Source organism: Dasypus novemcinctus, chromosome 21 (assembly GCF_030445035.2).
Source record: "Dasypus novemcinctus isolate mDasNov1 chromosome 21, mDasNov1.1.hap2, whole genome shotgun sequence".
In the NCBI taxonomy this organism is placed as follows: domain Eukaryota; kingdom Metazoa; phylum Chordata; class Mammalia; order Cingulata; family Dasypodidae; genus Dasypus; species Dasypus novemcinctus.
In genome coordinates, this window is record NC_080693.1 from 58,837,929 (window position 1) to 58,860,054 (window position 22,126).

At 42.0% G+C, this 22,126-nt stretch overlaps 1 protein-coding gene across 12 annotated transcripts in view; it reads left to right on the forward strand.

Annotated features, from left to right (window-relative positions):
• CDK12 (cyclin dependent kinase 12) overlaps positions 1–22,126 on the forward strand; it is a 65,992-nt gene that overhangs the window by 38,208 nt on the left and 5,658 nt on the right. For 3 of the 12 annotated variants that reach the window (XM_058284161.2, XM_012523871.4, XM_058284154.2), the window contains 3 exons: positions 740–951; positions 1,929–2,381; positions 6,199–10,095. In XM_058284161.2, coding sequence (XP_058140144.1) covers positions 740–951; positions 1,929–2,381; positions 6,199–6,911 — 1,378 coding nt within the window. In that variant the 3' untranslated portion in view covers positions 6,912–10,095. Of the gene's footprint in view, positions 1–739; positions 952–1,928; positions 2,382–6,198; positions 10,096–18,183; positions 18,312–18,789; positions 18,932–22,126 lie in introns of those variants that run through there. The other 9 variants (XM_071210639.1, XM_058284156.2, XM_012523875.4 and 6 more) reach the window with 5 other exon arrangements.

The following is a 22,126-nucleotide window of genomic DNA, read 5'->3' on the forward strand; positions in this document are numbered from 1 at the left end:
TACCAGGGCTGGGGATTGAACCCAGGACCTTGTATGCAAGACACTGACACTCAACCACTGAGCCACATTGGGTCCACATTGGTTTGTTTGCTTGTTTGTTTTTAGGAGGTACCAGGGATCAAACCCAGAACCTCATATTTGGGGAGCAGGCACTCAGCCACTTAAGCTACATCTGCTCTACACTGAGGTTTTTTGTGTGTTTGTTTTCATTTTAAAAGCAATTTATTGAAGTATATCATTAATACATGAACATTCATAAATGAAACATGTATAACATACAGGGCTCCTGTATATCACCCTACCACAAATACCTTGCTTTGTTGTGAAACATTTGTAACAAATTATTAAAGAGCATCATCAAAGTATTACTACTATAATCTGTATCTTACATTTTTCCCCCAACGCACCCTAGAATTTTTTTGTTTTTGTTCATAAATCATATAATTTATCTGAAGTGTGTAGTCAGTGGCATTTGGTATAATCACCCGTGTTGTGTATCCATTTCAGTCAATATTAGAGCATTTTCATTACTCAAACACTATCATACCCATGTATTAGCACTACTAATTACAAATCCTGTGATGTGTTTTCATTTCCAAACAGAAACGACTTCTGGTTATTTTTTTATGCTTTATGTTTTCCCACTCCTTTTTGCCTTTCCATTTTAATTCCATGTTTACTCCATTCACTCACTTCTGTATTCCCATATATATTTTCTCTCTACTTTGTCCTTTTCCAGTCTCCCACATTGGCAAGATTGCCATGAATTGTGGAGCAAGAAACGGCGACGACAACGACAGAGTGGTGTTGTAGTGGAAGAGCCACCTCCATCCAAAGCCTCTAGAAAAGAAACTACCTCAGGGACAAGTGCTGAGCCTGTGAAGAACAGCAGCCCAGCACCACCTCAGCCTGCACCTGGCAAGGTGGAGCCTGGGGCTGGGGATGCAATAGGTCAGTGCTGGGATGGGGCCTTTGTGCTTATATAAGCAATTTCAATAGGCTTTGAAGGTCAAGTACAGGGAATATGTTTGTATCTTACAGTTTTTATCCCTTAAAGCATTAGTAAAGTGATTGGTATGTCCTCATGATGGAAAGAAAGGAGATAGACCTAGTTTGTAGGTGTGGTCCAAGAAAGTCTACAATAGATCAATTTCTTTTCCTGAAATAAGACACACTGAATCTCAATTAGATGTGTGGCATAAATTAGTAAATTAGGTAAGTCAAATTTAAGGTTAGTTCACCCTTGGCTCTCAACACACATAATTTGGAACCTTGTTGATGTCAGTTGGATTTGATAGACCTGTAGAATATAATCATATGAACTCACAATTGCCAAGTGTAGTTAATTCCATAGACGGTTTGGACTAAATACATCCAAAATTTTGTAATAATGACCTATTATAATCTCCTATGTACCAACAGTTTTTCTGAACTACAGATATTCTTTTCCTGGTTAACTTTCCCTTTCCTGTCCAGTTACCGCATAGGTTCTCAATGCTGGCTACACATTAGACTCTATAGGAAGCTTTAAAAATAGATTCCCCAAAACAGTTGCCAGATCGTGGGGGATTCTGAATTTTTAAAATCTCTCTTAGTAATTCTGATACACAGTAAGGGTTGAAAATTACTGACCTAGAAGAATAAATGAAATCACTTTTACACACAATGCAAAGATGTTTCACTTTAAGAAGTCCATCTTTTTAAGTGAAAGTATAAAGAATATTAACATTAATATATTTTAAGCCCAAAAATACTATTAAAAATGAAACAGTGAATATTTTTATATGTCATGACAAATTGAGGCATGAAAATTGAGGTGTTCAAAATGACATTCATTCTTTGGATATTGTAAGTTGCTATTGCCATTTGAAGAAAGCAAAGGCCTATGTCCTGCCTGTCCTCTTATGTTGGCTTCACTGTCTCCACAGGCCTTGGTGATATCACACAGCAGCTGAATCAAAGTGAATTGGCAGTGTTATTGAACCTGCTGCAGAGCCAAACTGACCTGAGCATCCCTCAAATGGCACAGCTGCTTAACCTCCACTCTAACCCAGAGATACAGCAGCAGCTGGAGGCCCTGAACCAATCCATCAGTGCCCTGACAGAAGCCACTTCCCAGCAGCAGGACTCAGAGTCCATAGCCCCAGAGGAGTCTTTGAAGGAGGCACCTCCCGCCCCAGTGGTCCAGCCTTCAGCAGAACAGATGACCCCTGAAGCATCAAGCACACCAGCTGACATGCAGAATATGTTGGCAGTTCTCTTGAGCCAGCTGATGAAAGCCCAGGAGCCAGCAGGCAGCCTGGAGGAAAACAACAGTGACAAGAACAGTGGGACACAGGGGCCCCGAAGAACTCCCACAATGCCACAGGAGGAGGCAGCAGGTAAACAGACCGGTCATGAATCTCATTGAGCTCAGGTGCTGTTGATCCTCTTAAAAATCTCTTTAACATTTTCTTTTTCACATCAATGGCCTTGGTTTCAGTTTTTCTGTAACCTAGTATACAGGAGAACATAGCACCAGTAGTTTATTTCTTACCTGATTTCTTTTATCTAAGTCTCAAAGCTTATCAAAGCACCTCACATGCACTGATTGTTTTTCCACTTCCTACGAGGTAGGTAAGTTAAGCCCCCTGTGTTCCAACCAAGAAAACCACAACCATAATTGGTGGTGCATCTTGAACCACTGTGTGTATTGTGGCCAGTTAGTACTAGCACTTGAAAATCTGCCTTCCAAACAAACCATTATCAGATTGTACTTCTTTACCTATAGTTAGTAGATGCTGAATACCAAAGTTTTACCTGGAAGATACAATCAAGGAAACCCTAATAAAATATCATTGTTAACCTCCATGAGAATAATTGGAGAATATATCTAAATAAATAATACCATACATTTTCTTCCCAAAACATATTGGCATATGAAAATAATTCCTTTAAATCCATGTTTCTGAAAGGGACAATTGAATGGACCCAAATTAGGAAGTTAGTATTGTATAAAGAAGATAAAATCTGAGGGGAAAAAGAAAAGTAATATGTTATGCCCTATTTCACATGACACAGCATGCAATTAATTTGAGGGGAAAAAGAAGTTTAAATTCTCTAATCAGTTCTAATTTCCATTCTCTTTGCAAAATACTTACCTGAAATGTTTTCACCTCCTTGGAAATTTTCACTGTCTATGAAGACACTATGAATTGGGGAATGAGAAGAGGTTCAAGGGCTGATGGAGTACACTAACCTTCAACTTTAGGGTCCTGTGTCATCATTTCATATGGGATAGTGTAGAAAATATATGCCTACTTTTACTGGTTTAGGGTTAAATACATAAGGTATTTTTGAAATGTGAAAGTTTTTAAAACCGGAAGATGGCATAAATAAAATTAACCTAGTTTTTACAGACAGTGAAACTACAGTTCAGGGAGTTTAAACAATCCTGTTTATGTTCCTTCTGCTGGTTATTGGCAGAGGCAGAAATAGAAATTGTGTATCATATTTTTTAATTCACTTTGCTATTCTGTCATGCTGATTCCAGTTGATGTTTTTTTTAAAGAGATCCCAAGACGTGGAATAACAGAGAAAGCTAATCTGTAATTAATGCAGGAATACTCTGCTCCTCTCCCCCATCCCATCCTGAAAAAAAATTTAGCTCTAATCAAATTACCTTTAAGAAGTGGTTCACGTGATTTTGAAAGAAATTCACCCAGTACTGGAGCCAACAAATCATCAGCCAAATGGTAAAACTGAATTAAAATTAAGGCCTGACCTGTGGCCAAAAATTGATGAATTTGCTTTTCAGGGGGGAATGTAAAAATACCACTACTCTGATTATTTCCATCCCATAGAATAATCCAGTTGGTATCTCTACTATATTGCCCCTGTCCTGCTTTCCCCCTGCTGCCTCTTACTTGGCCATTTCACTGTTCATTAGCACGTCCACCAGAGGGCAGACTGGATAAGTCAGAGAAGGTCAAAGTATCAATTTGGCTACTGTTAAGCTACTCTGCACTTGTTGGGAAAGGGTGGTGGTTGAAATACAATGAGTTAAATGAAGTTTTAAAGTTATTTGTATATTTTATTAAATTTCCTTCCATTAGTACAGACTGTTAAGGATTGGCAATATTGTTAACACCTTTTTTATAATTCATAAAAATGTGATCTTTGTATTTCCTTCAAGAAGTTTTATTAATCTTAATTTAGTGGTTCTTTATCATTTATCTGCTTTGCTATTTTGGAATAGTTTCCCTCAGCTTATATGTGTGAAAGAATTTGAAGAGGTGATTTGAGCTCAAGAATTAGTTCTATTGAAACATAATTAAGCTATTTATGTAAAAGGCAAAATTTAAATTTGAAAAGTGATAATAACGGGAAGAATATAAGTTTAGATTTGCCCACTTTTGCAGTTAATGCCTTTTTTAAATTGTTTGCCCCTCCATCGTACAAAAACCCGGTGTTCCATTTCATGTATGGCCCAAAAACATATTTTTAAAAATAACTGATATGGTGATGTTCTTATATAGAAAGATTATGTAGTGTTGACAGAAAAAGGCTCTGAAATCTATAGGTGTTTGTAGTACACTTAGCCTTCCTTTTTCAAAATACCTGCTCTTCATGAATTATCCATGACAAATTTTGTCCTTAAACTCATTTTCCCCTGCCACCTAGTCAACCAGTAAATCAGTCAACAAGTACCTTGAGTGCTGTATATCAGGTGACAAACTCATCCCCCAAATATCGCAGCTTTAAAATGAAAGGTCCACAACCTGGGAAGCCCCTCAGTCCTGGGCAAGCAGGGATGGCTGGGCAACGTACCTATATATTTTACAGAGCACTTGACCTCATCTCTCCACTGCACAACTTTACAATTTTGTAGTGTTTTCAGAGTGCTTTCATCTGCATGCTGAGGAAATGTAAACTTTATTGATTTTCTTTGCAAAATATAATTAAGGTAAATCTACCAAAATACTAATTATAACTATAAAGACTTTTTTTTGGCTTGTCTTAGTAATGACTTTACTTCATGAGTTCATATAATGAAGAGTTGACATTTTAAAAGATGCTTTCATAGGGAACAGAAAAATTGGTCATTTGGAAGATATCTCAAAACAATGAACCTTTTCTTCAGCAGGGTGACTCCCAACTCTCTAAAGGCTCTGTTCTGATTGTACTTTTGTCACAGTGGTTCTGTGTGTCTTCAAACTCATGTCATTTTACATCTTTCCTCTCCTCCTTTGGCAGGAGTTCATTATTAGACAACAATTGCCATGCTTAGGCAAATTAACCAGCAGTGGGAAAAAAAGTCTGGAGAGTGGTTCAAGAAAGACAAAGATGTCTGAAAGACCAAGTGTAATGTTAGTTCAATACATTACTAAATATTCCATTCTTGTCAATATCTCCAAGATAGATGTTTGTTAATAGCCCATTCTACATGACACTAGGTACAATGGTAATTTTTCCATAGCATGGAAAAAAATGCCAGTAGGAAAATAAAATAGAAAATTATGATAAAAGATTACTTCAATCTTTATAATTACTTTAATATAGGAAGCTGACTGACAGTATGGTTTGGCTAATACCCATTTCTTCAGAATGTGATTATGGGGGGAGAATACTTAAGTTTCAAGAAGCACGTATATATTTATACATGATGGTAATGAAAGATTTTTACTTTATTTCATCTCTATTGTGTATTCTTTAAGTTCTATTTCAGGTTAACCTTATATCATCATTAAACTTTGTGTGAAATGTTTTAGCAAGGTCTCCTGTTGTACAGCAAGATGATGTCATAGAAATGTGACCACAGCATGTGTATTGTTCCCTTTCATCTTCCCTCTTTCTACTTTATTTTCATTAATGTTTTGATCCAACAGCAAAAAGATATGGGGAGGGGAGGCTGCCAACAGCCAACATAATAGAACATGTAGGAGATGGAGGAAATCTCCTCAGACAAAAATCAGGACAATAATTTGAAACCTAATCTTTTTACATCAGCTGTTAGATCCAGAACGCAACTGTTTTGCTTTTCAATCACTTGATTTTTATTTATAAATTGCAAATTCCTGGTCCCAAGATTTTATTCTTTATATATCTGATTGCTTGTATTGCTATATGTTTATGTTGGGCAGTGTGTGTGTGTGTGTTTGTGTTTATAATCACATGTGATTTTTAAGATGGTGTTTAAAAGAAGTAACCCTTCCACAGCATGTCCTCCTCACATTCTTCCACCAGAGAAGAGGCCCCCTGAGCCCCCCGGACCTCCACCGCCGCCACCTCCACCCCCTCTGGTTGAAGGCGATCTTTCCAGCGCCCCCCAGGAGTTGAACCCAGCCGTGACAGCCGCCTTGCTGCAACTTTTATCCCAGCCTGAAGCAGAGCCTCCTGGCCACCTGCCACATGAGCACCAGGCCTTGAGACCAATGGAGTACTCCACCCGACCCCATCCAAACAGGACTTACGGAAACACTGATGGGCCTGAAACAGGGTTCAGTGCCACTGACACTGATGAACGCAACTCTGGTCCAGCCTTGACAGAATCCCTGGCCCAGACCCTGGTGAAGAACAGGACCTTCTCAGGCTCTGTGAGCCACCTTGGGGAGTCCAGCAGTTACCAGGGCACAGGGTCAGTGCAGTTCCCAGGGGACCAGGACCTCCGCTTTACCAGGGTCCCCTTAGCATTACACCCAGTGATTGGGCAACCATTCCTGAAGGCTGAGGGAAGCAGCAACTCTGTGGTACATGCTGAGACCAAATTGCAAAACTATGGGGAGCTGGGGCCAGGAACCACTGGGGCCAGCAGCTCAGGAGCAGGCCTTAACTGGGGTTCCCCAGCTCAGGCCTCTGCTTATGGAAAACTCTATCGGGGACCTACAAGAGTCCCGCCAAGAGGGGGAAGAGGGAGAGGAGTTCCTTACTAACCCAGAGACTTCACTGTCCTGAAAGACTCCTTCCCTATCCATCCTTCCATCCTGTCCTCTGAACCTTTAATGAAATCATTTGCCAGAGCGAGGTAATCATCTGCATTTGGCTACTGCAAAGCTATCCGTTGTATTCCTTGCTCACTTTGCTACTAGCAGGCGACTTACAAAATAATGATATCTGCACCAGTTCCCCCGGATGGGCTATAGCCAGAAAATTTACTTCAACTCTACCTAGTAGATATAAGTAGAGAATATGGAGAGGGTCATTAAATTGAAAAGTAAATATTAGCTGACTGCCTGCATTTCTTCAGAAGAGAAAGAGAACAATTTATAGTTTTGAGATGAGATGATTAGGAGAGGCTCTCTAGGTTTTTAAAGTTTTGGGTTTTGGGGGATTTTTTTTTGTTTGGTTTTGTGTTTTTTTAATATAGTTTTGGGGGGGGTTTGATTTGGGGGGGGGGTTCTGTTTTTTTTGTTGTTTTTTTTTTTTAAGAGACTAGTGTTCACGAAATTTGAGCTGCTCTTAGGCTTTTGCTCTAAGGGAAACAGAATGACCTGGCTGGTTTAAATAAATGTTTCCTTCCTCTCCACCATCTCATGTTTTTGCTTAAGTGAACTCTTTTTTTTTCCCCCATTGAGCATCTTGAACATATTTTTTTCCAAATAAATAACTCGTTTTTAAAATTTGCTCCACCTTGACAAAAGGCATACTCCCTCTTCCTGCACATAAAGCAGGTTATAGAAAGTGCCATTCTTGGGCAAATAGGCAAACTTGACTCCATTTTCCATATCTTCCCTTTTGCCTGGTTGATAAATTTTTTGTTTTTTTTCTATCTCTACCCCCCCCCTCTTTTTTTGAGGCATTTGTTCGGAAAAAATTGTTGAGATGCCCAAGTACCTGAGAAAATTCTTAATTCTTTACCTTTTTGAAATAAAGGAAAGGAAATCAGACTCCTACATTGTTCTCTGTAACTCTTCAATTCTAAAATGTTTTTCGTTTTTTTTTAAAACCATGTTTTTATGGGGAAGTTGATTTATAAATGTGGACAGCCTAGGACATTGCTGCTGAGCTGGAGTTAGAAATGATTCCTCCATACCTAGAGGGCTAATAAGAGCAGTTAACATTGTTTACACATATATTTTTATGTCAAAAAAACAACTCAGAGCATTGTAATATTGTCAGAAAAAAAAAAACATCCTGAAAATACATGAAAATATAACTTAGTTTAGGGTGGGTATTTTTCTGAAGGTGTGTGAAGACCTAATACCTTTTTTAAAAATAACTTTAAAAGAGCAGACCCTGACAAAGAACAGTATTGACATATACACATCCCAGCATGTTTATCTTTCCATTCTTTTAGGGAATTTTCCTTCAGAGGATTTTCAGTGTTGGTAAAAGGAGTTAAATTTTGGCTTCCTGGCAAAAACTCTGCCTTATCACAAACAGGATATGGGAAGGGAAAGGCTCTCATCGTGGGATAATTTGGGAGGCTTCTCATTCTGTCTTCCAATTCTATGAGTACCAGCATGTAGAGTGTTTTGAAAACAAGATACATGTTCATATAAATTATCTGCACAGACTTAAAACCTTTGTGAAACATAGGTTAGACCCCTTTTACAAAGAAAAGGCAAACATGCTTCAGCACTTGGAAAATAGTTTTCAGAATTCAAGTGAAGTTTTGTGTTTCAATGCCAAGTTCATATATAAAAAATAAATTACTTAAAAGAGAAAGGTACACTAATAAAGTGAAAACAATCTTTAAAGAAGTGAAAGAAGAACCCTCTTCAGATACTTACATGCTACTAAAATAGGTAGATAACGGTGTGTGTATTTCTTTATTATTCTCTGGTTTTTGGTCTGGCCTTGCCCTAAGGGCCAAATACGGATTAGAAAGATAACTTTCTAGCCATTTTGGCATTGATGGCCTTTTATACACCAGTGTGTCTGATTAGATTTGCTAGGCTCACTGAGATGATATTGGTAAATTGCATTCAAGTTCACTTGAACCTTCTGTCTGTTGACTTCTTAGTCCTCAGACATGGGCCTTTGTATTTTAGAATATTTGAATTTGAGGCATTTGGCCCCATCTCTCCTGTTTTTGATTAAAGAACCTAAGCCTGGGATACTTCCATAAGTATCTGTTTAGTGAAAAATTGGTTTTTCCCATCAAATATGAATAAAATTCTGCTTTCATTGTATTTTGGTTATCAGCAATCATCAATAATGTTTTTCTCTCCCCCCTCCTGCCCCTTATAATTATGCTAGATATCCTAAATAATATACTTAAGCCTCCATTCCTCCATCCCCACTAAGGAAGGGGGTGAGTGTGTGTGTGCATGTGTGTTCGTGTGTGTATGATCCCCATCTCACCCCTACCCCCATTTTGGAAGTCTAAAAAATATTTTGATAATTTTGACTTTATAAAAGCAGAGAAAAAAAGAAACTCACTTAAAACCCTGGAATCTGTGTGAAGGAAGAAAAGGTATTTGTTAATTTTTCAGCTATGTTGTCTATACACATGATGAAAGTGAAGGTTTTTCAACTTGACTATTAGAAAATTACAAACCCAGTAAATTTAATTCCACTCAGAAGTGGTTTTGTTTTGTTTTAATTATTGCACCATGGGAGATATTAAGTCTGTTAAATACATTGTTTTGAACAGATGAGAAATCTGATTTTATTCATGAATGGGATGCAGAACTGGTTTGACCAGGATCGTTTCTGTCGTTTTGAAAAGAAATTTTCTTGGCCCAGTTTCCTTAAGATTTTCTTCAACTATCCATAGAAACAATAAGGATTTCAAAACAAGAACAGATCAGTATGTTTAAAGGAGAGCAGTTAGCACAAATTTGTAAGTAGGACTTCGGTTAGCTTATGTCATAGACATCACCAACCACTTGTATGTGTGTGTATAAATATAATATGCATATATAGTTACAGTGCTAAAATAGTTACCAGCAAGTTTTGAGAGAGAATGCTGCAATCAAAAAAAAGTGTCAGTTGACAGCTCATTTTCCCTGATTTAGGTTCCTGACACTGTATTCCTTTCTCTCTCTTGTTTTTGCCCCCCATTGGGTGTACCTTGTCTGTGTACAGATATTTTGTAATATATTAAATTTTCTTTCAGTTTATAAAAATGGAAAATGGAGATTGGAAAATTAAATATTTCCTGTTACTATACCACTTTTGCTCCATTGCATTTACTTCTTAATCTGTACCCTCTGAGCAGATCTAATCATGTATAAGGGGGATTTTTTCCCCCTCCACTTTGTATTAGGAGCTTTCTGTCTCAGAATCACTGTAAACTTGTGAACTATTTTTTTAAAAAAGTTACCAGGGTTTGAAGAGGTACTTTAAAAACACTAAACTAGAGAACAAAAAAAGTTGGGGAAACCATAAGATGTGATTTTTTTTTTTTTTTTTTTTTTTTTTAAGTAGAAAACAGTTAACACAAATGTGCCAGGCCATCAGAAGAGTTGAGCTTCATATACCCTGACTTCTCCTGACAGGAGAGGTAAGTGGGTTTGAGTTCAACTGCCATCAAGGGAAGTTGGTAAGAGGCTGTTTAAACCCAGAGGATAGTCTCAGAGGATAGTCTCTCAGACCAAACCACACACCTCTCCCACCCTTAGTTCTCAAGATCTTATAGGGGGGTAGGGCTAGCATAGAAATTAGTGTCCATCGCTCTGTTGAGATTTCTTGATGCATTGCCAATCCAGAAAGTGAGCCAAAGGTATTTAGTGAGTAAAATCCCTATTTAATCTCCAGAATCTTTCCCTTCTCCACCCAAGGAGAGAATTCTTTTCCTTCCCCTTTCATGGTTTAGAACATTGAGGATAAATTTTCACTTGTAATATGTGCTGTAGTCCTGCTACTTATGACATAAGTAGGCAGAGGGCAGATAAAATGCATCAGAAGACAGGAAGAAAGGAGATAGGTATCAGGAAGTTTGAGTGGCATGAATATTCCTACAAGTTTAAGGTGTACACCAGAACAAAGGAAATTAGGAAGAAGTTGAATTCAAAAACTGGTGATTGATGAGGGTTGAATCCCCAAGGTTTGAAAGTGGTATTTCTTTGTGGGCTAAGTCATCTCTTTGCTCAGAAGAATGGACAGCTCAAGATTGTTCCAGTTCCTGGAATCTTGTGTTTCTGATTATTGTCCAGAGACAAGGAATTAGTTTTAGGTCTTCTTTATATTGCAAGTTCATGTCTAGTGGTGTGAACTTAAGGTAGTAGAGTGTTGTTTCCACTTCATAGTACCGTCTTCTAAATTCTGGACGTAAAGGCTGAGGACCTAACCTGAACTTTTTTTTCTATCACGCTCAAGGTCATTCCTGACTAGAAACCTTAATCTTCAGTACCTAAAATTCTTAGGCACTCTCTCTTCTTGGACAAGTACCCTTAATTATATGGTAAGGTTAATGCCTCAAGGAAGTTGACAGTTAAGGCTCTTGCTGCTGAACTGGGATTTCCTTTGTGCTTAAAGATTACCCCATAGCTAGGTTTTTATAGACAAAAACTGAATTCTCTTCACAACTTAGTCATCCAGAAGGGCTAGGTGGAATGGGAGTGAGGAATTACTAAAGTGAGGAAATACTCATTTCAAGAGAGAGGCGGAACTACAGGTCTTCAGTTTGGGCTGTGAGGGAAGGTGAGCATTTTGGACACTGGTTTTACTGTCCAGTTGCGGCATTTTTCATCTACTGGTACACCTCTAAACCTTGGAAATACTTTCAAGATAAGTGGGAGTTTTTTCAAGCCAAGGTTGACAGACTTTGGGAGAAGTATGACACCTTGGAGAAATTTCCAGTGGTACTACTAGACCATGTGCAGCTGTCTCTCCATCTCTTCTCCACCCACCTCTTTTCATTTCTTTTTTTTTTTTTTTCTCTCTCTATTTTCTCCCCATTTACCACCTAACCCCCATGCTAACAAATGTTGATTGCTTAACCCTGCTGGGTGTTTAGTTACTACTGTTTCATGGTTTTGAGTGGTTATGAGAGGCAATTCAGAAGAAAATTGTCCATCCAGATCCTCAATTTATGGGATAGGAGGGGAAGGAGAAATCAAAATAACTATACTGTCTTTTTGCTAAGAGCAACGAAAGAGATTTATGTTCCATGGAGTAAATAAGAGGTTCTGTGGCTATGAAAGGCAAGGAGTTACCTTCCAGTCTTCTTGCCTCCCTTTTTCAACCTTCACTCTTCATCCCCTCCCCTATATCCTGAGACTGTTGTTTTTCTGATATTTCTAGGTTCAGTTGCAGATGGTGTCTGTAGGAAGAAAAGCTTAGTGAAAAGGGGACCCTGCTATCCATGAGAAAGCATGTGAGGGCTGCTTTGATCCCTGGTGATTAATGATTGGGTGCCAAACTAATTTTGGCCCCTAGGTTGCTCTCATTCAGTCTCAGAAATTAGTAGTCCAAGACTGAGAGAAAGTCTGATAGGGAGTTAGTCTTTCATACCCTTTATATGGGCAGATAGTTAGTGAAGCTTTCTCAATATTCAGTCCTCAGCTGCACCATACTTTTCTGAAATGAGAGCTAATGTCCATGGAGTCAGTTCCCTCAGATATAGGTTCCCTAGGACCTGGGGTTTTTTGATGTCTTACTCTAGCATAGGTGTAAACTAAAGATAGTGTTGATACCGCTAAAGGAATGAAGGACATGTTATCCAAGTCAAGCCTTCCCTAGGGAAGCAGGATGGAAAGACCTTAAAGAGGTCACAATGTAGCAGAGCCAATTTAAGACCAAAGCCTGGGTGCCTTTCCTCTACCTAAGGGGTCAATCTGATAAGCTGCCTATAGGAGAGAACACTTTTCCCTCCTGTGTCTCAACTACAGTAGGGCTTGATAAGGGACCCAGGGGTAACCTTCAACTTGTAGACAAACAACCGTCACCACAAAGGTTAATGCAATTTTGAATGCTTTTGGCCCTGGAGAAGAGGTTGAGTTGAACGACTTCGAGAAGTCATAGGAGTCTGTCCTTTTATAAATTAAGGAACTGCCCAGTTTGGCACTGTACTAGCATGCACAATTTCTGTTAGGAGACAAAAGGGCACACATAAACTGAAGAACTATAATAGGAAGGGAGAACTAGAGCAGGCTGCAGAAAAAAGTCTTAGAGTATACATGATTATAAAGAAGAGTTAGGGATGAATGGAAAATTAGTGGTACCCAAGAATTCCCCTTGATTACAATAGTGTTACCTTTAGGGTTAGAGAATGGGCCTAGAAATGTTAGGGTGGGGGAAGCTATAAGGACAGATTTCCCTAGGGAAGTTAGACTGTACTCACATAGGGACATTTGTTTAGCACTGTTGTCTGCATAGTGCAAGAGAGCAATTCAGGAATAAGGAGGGAATGACAATACATCATGTTAAAAGGTTTTTGTGTTTTTGGAGTTTTAAAACTCCTTCAAGTGGCTTTATGTATTTTAGGTCAACCTGGACACTTGTATATTCCTCTCCCCCTCACTTTAGATCCTTGCAAGGGCAATGCATAGGAGAGCAAGTAAACCAGAATATGTGAGTGAGAGTTACAGACAGTAGAGTTTGTCTAGTTGAGTGCTCCCTTTGACCAGTGGAAAAAAACAAAGATTGAGAAGCTTGTAGTATTGGGAGGAAGGAAGGGAGAGAGAAAGGGAACTAACATTTGCTGAGTACCTACTATGTATCAGGCACTGGGTTAAATGCTTTGCATATATTATCTTGATTCTTAAGCATATTTTAGGCTAAGGGATGGAAAGAATGCTCACCTTCCTCTAGGCAAATCCTTTTAATTATCCTGAGCAATAGGTAGGAGATAAAGGAGAGTGGTAGACCACTTTTCCTCCCTAACAACACAGGGCTAAACCAGAGGAAGTGAAGAGTCAGTATATGAGAGTGAGGGTTAATGTGAGGAAGTACCAAACTGTGAAAGTGGTTTTATGTATTTTAAGTCATAGCTTCTCTGTTCCTAGAGATCTTCTAAAATTTGATGATTAGAGGTAGATAGGCCAGAGGTCAGGTTGGTAGAGAACAAGACTACTATTGCTTCTAGAATTGATTTTCGTTCTAGAAAATCAGGTCATGACCTGAGAGTATAGGATTAATTTTAGAAATAGGGAACAAAATGAGGCTTCTCATTCTAGGATATCTTCAAAGGAAATGGTATTTATTTCCTATGAATAAACCTCTATCAAGGAGGTAAACAAAATCTTTTGGTGGCCATGCTTATTTTTGGTTTTATGTTTTGCTTTGTTTTGTAACATACACTGAAGTCATGAAACTAAATTTGTAATTTTGGAAAGACTCAGTGCCAAGTTTAGGGTTGGTTGGGGCATGTGGGTTGTGTGAAAACTGATGGTATGATTGTGTTCCTCACAGTTGTTTGATATGACATGTCAGAAGCTATATCATTCAGTGGAGAGCAGTTATACCATTAGGTGTGCCCCATCATAGCAGAGTTCTGCCCTGAGAACAGGGCAACTTCTGGAGGAAGAAGACCGGGGAGGGTCCTATCTTTAGGACACTTCTGGGTCTAATTAAGAGAGACAAGTACCTAGGTGAGGAGTGGGGAACTGGTATTATAAGTCAGCACAATAATGCAAGTTATAAAATAGTACCCTAATACAAAGGGAGCCAAAGGAAAGAAATGATCAGGAAAAGTCAGGTTAATTAGAAAAGATTCTTTGAAGGTAGTGAAGAAAGAAGACATGGAACAGAAGAGAGAAGGTAAAGAGGGAGAAAACTCTTGGAAGTGAGCTCATGTGTGTTCTGGAGCACAGCACACATTCACAGGAACAGAGGGCTGTGAGTGAACTAGCAAGCATGGTACCTGAAAGGAATATTAGAAAATGAAGTTGGAGGGGCAATCTCGTGGGCCTGAATGAGGAATTTGAATGTGATTTGATGAGCAATAACAGGGAACAGAACATGATGAGATGAAAATGATGTTGAGGACTTTTGCAACTGGACTGGGTCAAGGAAGCAGGAAAACTCGCTAGGATAATTTTGTACTTGTCTAGACGTGAGACAGAGAGGTACTGCCTAGAATAGGACAGTGGGAATCAGAAAGGAGAGATGTGTCCATAGGAATTAGGATGTTTTGGACATAGTTTGGATATAAGGGGAGGAATAAAAGATAGTCTCAAGATAATGATCCCCAGACATATTTGTGCTGTTGATAGTGAAAGAGTTTGGAAAGTGGAACTTGATTTGTTTTATGAACCAGTTGATGAGCTGTGTATGTCTGTGTTTAGTATTGCAGAGCCTGGGTGGGGGCAGTGCCCCTGGAAAATAGTGAAATGTGCTGTGTATCCAGAAGATGAACCTGCACCCTGCCCTTTTCAGGTTGGCAAGAGAGATTATTGCTGGGGTGTGCCAATAGACTTCAGGAATGCTATCCCATTCTGGATCTGGGAAAGAAAATACAGTTTTTTGCCAATTTCTTCCCCTTTAATGCTCTGAAATGGGATATGACTAGCCTGTGGCAGCATGTGCCTGTGGATGCACAATTCTCTGGCTTGATTCTTGGAAGGCCTTTTTCTGTCCCTCCCTGGGGGTCATTTGTATCTCTGGTTCCTGCTCCCAGAGCCATAAAATGGGAGCCCCCATTTATTAATTGGGTTGGGACCAGGGAGGGGGTCGGCGGGGGACTCTTTAGTGCAGCAGGCGGGGGTCTTCCCGAATGAGCCCATTAGCCAGCCCCAACGGCAGCTGAAACGGGGCTGCAGCCAAGTCCTCTCCGTTTCAAAAACCCTCCATCGCCTGCAGCAGATCAGAACAAGGCCTGCGGGAGCCCTTAGCTTCTGATTGCAGCTGTGAGGAAGGACAAAACAATTTATAGGAAGCCAAGTAGCTCCTGTCTTACTATCTCTTCCTTTCTGACTTTAGGGAGGCAAAGACTGGAATGTTGTGTCCTCTCCCACCATGGCTTCTTACAAGGCACATATAGACCTAAAATAGAGAAAAGGAGGGAATGTGTGTGCATTGATTGCACATTTATATCAATGCTCTGGATGTGTTTACATGTGTCCATGCTTTCTTCCCATCCCCACGCAGTTGTGTTGGATAAGCAGCTACTACTTACATTGGGCTCTCTAAAGCAAGAGCCAAGTGAATACTCAGACTCTTAAACTGTATGGGGGGGTGGGAGGGGGCTGTGATAACGACATATTTATACTCCTCCTTCCTGTCCCTGTACCTGCCTTCAGTCTCCTATCTGCTTTATCAAGATTCAGGTTAGAGTTAGATTACCTTCTTAACGTTTTTTCTCTTCATAGAAGAAGTTTGGTGCTTAAAGGAAGGCCTCCTACTGGGACTCACTAGTTTTATCCCTTTAGTTAAGCCAGCAGGAGAAAGACATCTTGGGGGGGGGGGTAGGGCGGGGGAGGGAGGAGTGTCTCTCTCTGCAGTTGACCCAGAGAGAAAGTGAGGAGAGCAGGAGTGGAGCTAGAAAGGCTCCATGGAAATTACCTAGTCCAATCTCTCAGTTTACAGGGTAGAATACTGAGGCTTAGAGAAAAAGTGCCTGACCTACCACCCCACAGCAAGTTTGTAGCAGTCAACCAGGACTAAGATCCCAGAAGCCAGAATCTTGGACCATGAGGTCCAAGAGTATACATAAGTATATAGCCCCTAACTTTAAAGATCACCAGCTCCTGAGACCCCTAAGCATCCTCAGGAAAAGCTGGGGGAAGGAAGGGCTGTGAGATTTTGAAGGGAGAGAGACAGATTGAGGAGGAAGGGTAGATTAAGAATCATGGGTAAAAAAAGAAACCAAAGCTTTGTGTTTTTACCTCAAAAGACCAATCTTTCAATGACATGTGAATTACACATATGTAATACTTAGATTCAAGAGCCCTGGTTCCTTGGGAAGCAAGAGGCAGCCATGTGCAAAAGTCCTGCAGCCCTCAGAGTTACCCCAGAGTTTAAGGAGCACTTTGCCACCATCTCTGGGTTTAGATTGCAGGAAATGATCCTTGGAGACAAATGTAAGGATTTGCTCTAAATTCATCCTACACTCAGCCTCCTTTGCATTACAATATAGCTATATTGAAAAATAAAGTCAAAAGTAAGGAAGAAGGAAAACACTTCTCATCTGCTGGGAAATAGGGCAAGGGTTGGGATGGAATGGGTAGTCTCTGTGTGAGAATAGAGATCGTAAAACTCTGAGGAAAATGAGATACTCCTTGAGATTACAGGAAAATTCTTGGGGAAAGCCTCTATCCCTCCCTTCTCCCTCATTGTTTTTGTTTTGAGCTGTTTGGTGTGCTCCTTGGGTGCAGCAGAAGGAAAGTGGTGGCCTGAGTGGCCTAAGCCCTGAATGGCATGCTCAGCAGGCTGGCGTGCACAGCAGGTTCCAAGTCCTCTCACTCTGGTGCGCTGACTCCCTCCCTCTTTGGACCTCTCCCAGATGTATCTGCAATCCCTTCCAGTGCTTCTGATGCTTATTTTCTCTGAGCATATGAATCTGGGGATTACTGATGAGCAGAGGCAGGGATGCTGAAATGGTCCCCCTGCTGGAAGCAGAATCTTAAAGGGTGAAATGCACTGTTAGGCAGTGTAGAGATAAGTCGTGGGTGTAGGTCAGGGGGTTAGGAGATCCACAATATGAACATTGTCTGCTTTTGACAAAGAAATAGAACCTAGTCCATAGCTTTCATATTTTCTCCATCACACCCTAATTGTCAGCATAGGGAGGAATGTAGAGTTGGTCCTCATGCAAATTCGTCTCCACCTAGGGAATATATAATAGACCTACTTTCCCCGAATTACATCAATCTGTCCTGCAAAACTTTCTGTCTTATGGTTAATACCCTTTTCTTCCCCAGAGTCTTTCTTGAAGAAGCTATTATGGACTAAGCCTCAAATGCAAGCTAATCATCTGATTCAGGACTCCTCTGAATCACCTTGCATTGACCTTGGTCAACACAATCTCTAACTTACATTCCTCATTGTCTTTTGTAACTCTCAATTTCACAGCTTCTGTTTCTGTTGGATTCCTATTATCTAAGTTTTTACTTTATCAAAGTAGGAGACAGTTCCCTGAAGGGAGAAATCTTAGAAGAAGAGTTATAATTCTCTCTGGAAGCCTTAATTAAAGACCCGATGATCTATATGAGCCCCTCTGGGCTTTTGAGTTCCAGTTTGAGGGAGTTGGAAGAAGATAAACATTACCATCACTGTTACGTCCAAGGCCATGCTCCTGAGTGAAAGACCAAAGACGCTCTTTGGGATCTAGTCCCTTAGCCCATGTTTAATGTAACCTGTCATTTTCCTTTACAGGTAACTGCAGCAACAGGAGGGATGGCCCCTGAGTAATGCCATGATTCTATCAGTAGCCTGGCATCAGGAGCCCTGGCACATTCTGTCTCCATGAACTTTTCTAGAGCTTTCATGTAATCTAAAGTCAGGTAGGTAGCTAAGGCCAATGAGAGGCCCCTAGCCAACTTTGGTATGGGATGGTCCCAACCCCACCCCACCTACCCCTGTTCTCAGGGAAATTTTTTACTCCCAGAGATCTAGAAAAGAGTTTTCTTGGCTTTTGATTTGATCCTATCTGGTGTCTTACTTTCTGATTAACAAGTTTTCCCTCCATGCTAGAGTGTGTTACCCCTTTCTTGGCACTGGCAGGCATTTCATTCTTGTTTTGTCCTTGTGGCCAGCTATGCTAATGGACATTGCTCTACTATACTGATGTCAAGTTACTATCTGCCCTCTCCTTTACAACACCACCACACTCATCCACCACCACCATCCACACGTGCGCACACAGATTTGCCTTCTTTTTCTTCCCCAAGAAGCTGTTCTCTTTCAATTCCTACTGAGTCAGGATACCTCAGTGCTGTCCCTTCTCACTACCTCTAATCAGCTTCTCCACCTCCATTCCAGGTTCCATGGGAGATCCCACCTGTCCAAACTCTGTGAGACACCAGAAGTAGAGGCTTACAAACCTGCTTCCTTCCTACTCCAATGCCTGGAACCAGGCAGGTCACCAGCCTCCAGTGCCCACCCCCACCCTTCTTATATCCAGGTAGGTGTGTTCCTTTCCCTACCCACCAGCCCAAACCCGGGTCCTAATGGGAACATTTGTTCATGTTGCTAGACATCTCCAATGAAGGGAAGGGTCTTACTTCTGTTCAACTTTCTGTGATTTCCAGCCCTCATGCCTGAAGTCAAATCTCCATCCCTTTTTCTGTAGTTCAGAACTATGTTTCCCATTTAATGGATGTGGAAGGAAGGAACCAGTAAACAGATTGTATTGACACTAGAGAGGATCTAATGACCAGGGGGCTAAAAGTTTGAAGCCCCAGATGTGCATTCTGGCCTAGCATCCTTGGAGAATGCCTGAATCTTTTAATGGAAAGGCATTTCATCTGGTGTCCACTCCCATTCCCTAGCAAGGGGCTCGGGCTCTGAGAGTCTATCATCTATCCCTTCTCCTCCCATATCCCCCCAAGGAGTAGAAAATTGATGACCATAGGTCAGAATAGACCACTAGGTGTCACTCTCTCAAGCTCAGGTGGCAGCTCTTGTCTGGGGCCTATAGAGAATTGGCAGAAAAGTCAGAGCTTTCCCATGCACCCTGGACATTGGAGGTGATATCAGTTTACCCTCTTGACCTTAGGCTTTCTCTCACAGCAATGTCCTCTCCCTCCTTCATCGCCCCACAATTGAAACAGCACAGTGGCAGATCTAAATGGTGCTCCCTCCCCACATGACAGGGAGTTGGAGTAGAGCAATTCGGATGAGGTAGATGGAGGGATAGGGCAGGTATCAGAAAGCAGGAAACGTCACTGGAAATTTTCAAGTATGCGTGGGGTTCCTTGATGGCACAGAGAGCACAGATAAAACCCTGCCTACCATCATCTCTAGCATCTGATCCCTTCAAGCTGCCAGGTACCTTAGGCAGCTGCAGTCTTGGTTTCTGCCACACGAGGGCGCTGCTGACCAATTAAAACTCCTGCCCCTTTGCAGAACAGTCTGAGTGAGGGGGGCAGGACAGGGTTCAGAAACACCTCCAGAGCGTTGGAGAGCCCAGGCCCAAGAAGCCAGAAGAATAATTGGTACTACTTGTTCTTCCCTAAAAAATGTTCTCAGACCCTAATTATTCTGCCCAAATGGCCTGGCATCTCTGTGTGCTCCCAGCCAAATTTAGGTAGCCCTCTAGTTCCAGGCACAGAACACCTTGCACAGGTGCTTTTCTCCCTCAGGGTGTAGCAGGCTCCAGCTGTCCACCCCCACTGTCCCCCTGCCTCCAAGCCAGTTTCTTTCCAGCCCAGATGATGAGGGTGTCTGTGAATTTCAGGAAACTGATCGCTTACAGTTGTTCTAGAAGTGTCTTTGTTAGTGAGAAAGTGTCAGGGGTAAGGGGGTTGAAAAGACTGGGAAAGTAGGAAAGTTCAGCCTTTCTTCTGTGTCCCATTGCCTCCCCCAGCACAAACTGCGGAACTCAAACAGTCTAGTGGATATTTGCAGGCTGGGTAGCTAGAGACTGACAGACACCCCAAGGCTCTGAGCCAAAAAGGTGTCAGGAAGCAGAATGGGTAGAGGTGGGGGGCTGCTTTAGCCTATGAGCCTCACACCCACCCCACACCATATAATGGCTGCCTTCCAAGGATGCCAAGTGGCCATAGGGAACCTGTGAGGGTGAGGACCCCACGGTTGACCCTCAGGCTCCATGAAACCCTGCCAGGCTGAACAGGCTAAGAGAGATGACAGAGGTTCTCCCCCGCCCACCCCCCATGCCTGAGGGCCCCTCCCCAGGAGGACAGCTTGATTAAACAGTCGGTGCTGCTGGAATTACTGCACAGCTGGCACTCCCCCCAGCACCCTGAGCAGAGCAGCAGTGCAGATTAAAATCTCCAATTAGCGTTAAAGTGAAGTGAGGAGGTGCTGAGGCTGCCAAGGAGGCCTAGCAGGGGCCCTGGGTCAGCAGGCCCCCCTCCCAATCCTACCTAGATCCTGAGTATCACCCCTAGTCACCCCTTCTTTCCTAATCTCCTCTCCAATAGCTTCAAGTGCCCATTAGCTTCGCATTGGTTAGGGCCAGAGGGCTTGGGCAGGGGTGCCTAACCTAGCAAAGTGCACACTGTGAGTGTGGAGGGGAATGAGAGTGGTCAGTGCTCATGAAGGGAGATGTCCTACCCAAAGCCTACGAGGAAGCCAGACCAGGGACTTTATACCACTGCTGCTACTTTTCATCCAGAGAAAGGACAAACAGGACAGGTCCCTCAAGGCCCTTACCTGTACAGTGCTAGGAGATGTGGTACCACCCAAATGTTCATTTCTATATATTTTATACTGTCTGACCTATCTGTTCCCACCCAAATTAAGGCTTTTTCCTTCTTCCCTCCCTCTTTTCTCAGTTTTCCTGTGTCAGGGGTAGGCACAGCCAGGCTTGGAAGCATCACCATGCCCTGCCACCTGGGTCCCGCCCTGCTCCTTGTTATCATTATCTTCTTCCTAAGAATAGAGGCCTCAGACTCTTCCAGCCCACCCCTGAATATCACACACCCTGTCCTAGAGCCCCTCTGCCATTTACACTTCTGCCCTTCACCCACCAAGCCCAGAAGGAAGGCAGACATAGCCAGCCACACCCTCAGACTTCCCTCTGCCCCTTTAAGGGAGATAGAGGTGGTACCCAGCTGACTAAACCTACTCACACCTCCAGAAATTAGACACCAGGGCACAGTGCCACCCTCCTAGGCTGGCACATGCTACCCTGGCAGAGATTCAAACAGACCCCCACACACACATACTCCCCTATGTCTTCTTCTTCTCTCTCCCTCTTTCTTCCTCTCTCTCTCTTTTTTTCTCAGCTCAAAGCACAGCTGAGCCTTAAAGCGGGGGGGGGGGGGGGGGGGGGGGGGGGGGGGGGGGGGGGGGGGCGGGGAGAGACCAAGCTGGGGCAGGGGATGGAGCGCTCCAATAGCACGTTTTCACCTGCCATTTAATTGGATGTATTTTTAATTAATGGGACCTCAGGGACCAACATGAGACAATCTGATCTCTGAATAGGGACAGGGGAGGGATTGGGTAAGGGAGGAGGATTGGGCCACTGGGTGCGGTTACCAGGAACCCAGGCCCATCAATCACTGGCCACTTTACGTTTTGGCATGGAGAATAGCAAGGTGGAGGAGGAGGAAGGGCAGTGCTGAGGAGAGGTGCCAGAATCTCACCCCAACTGCCAGGACCCCCAAAAAGAATGGAGTATTCTGACTGATTC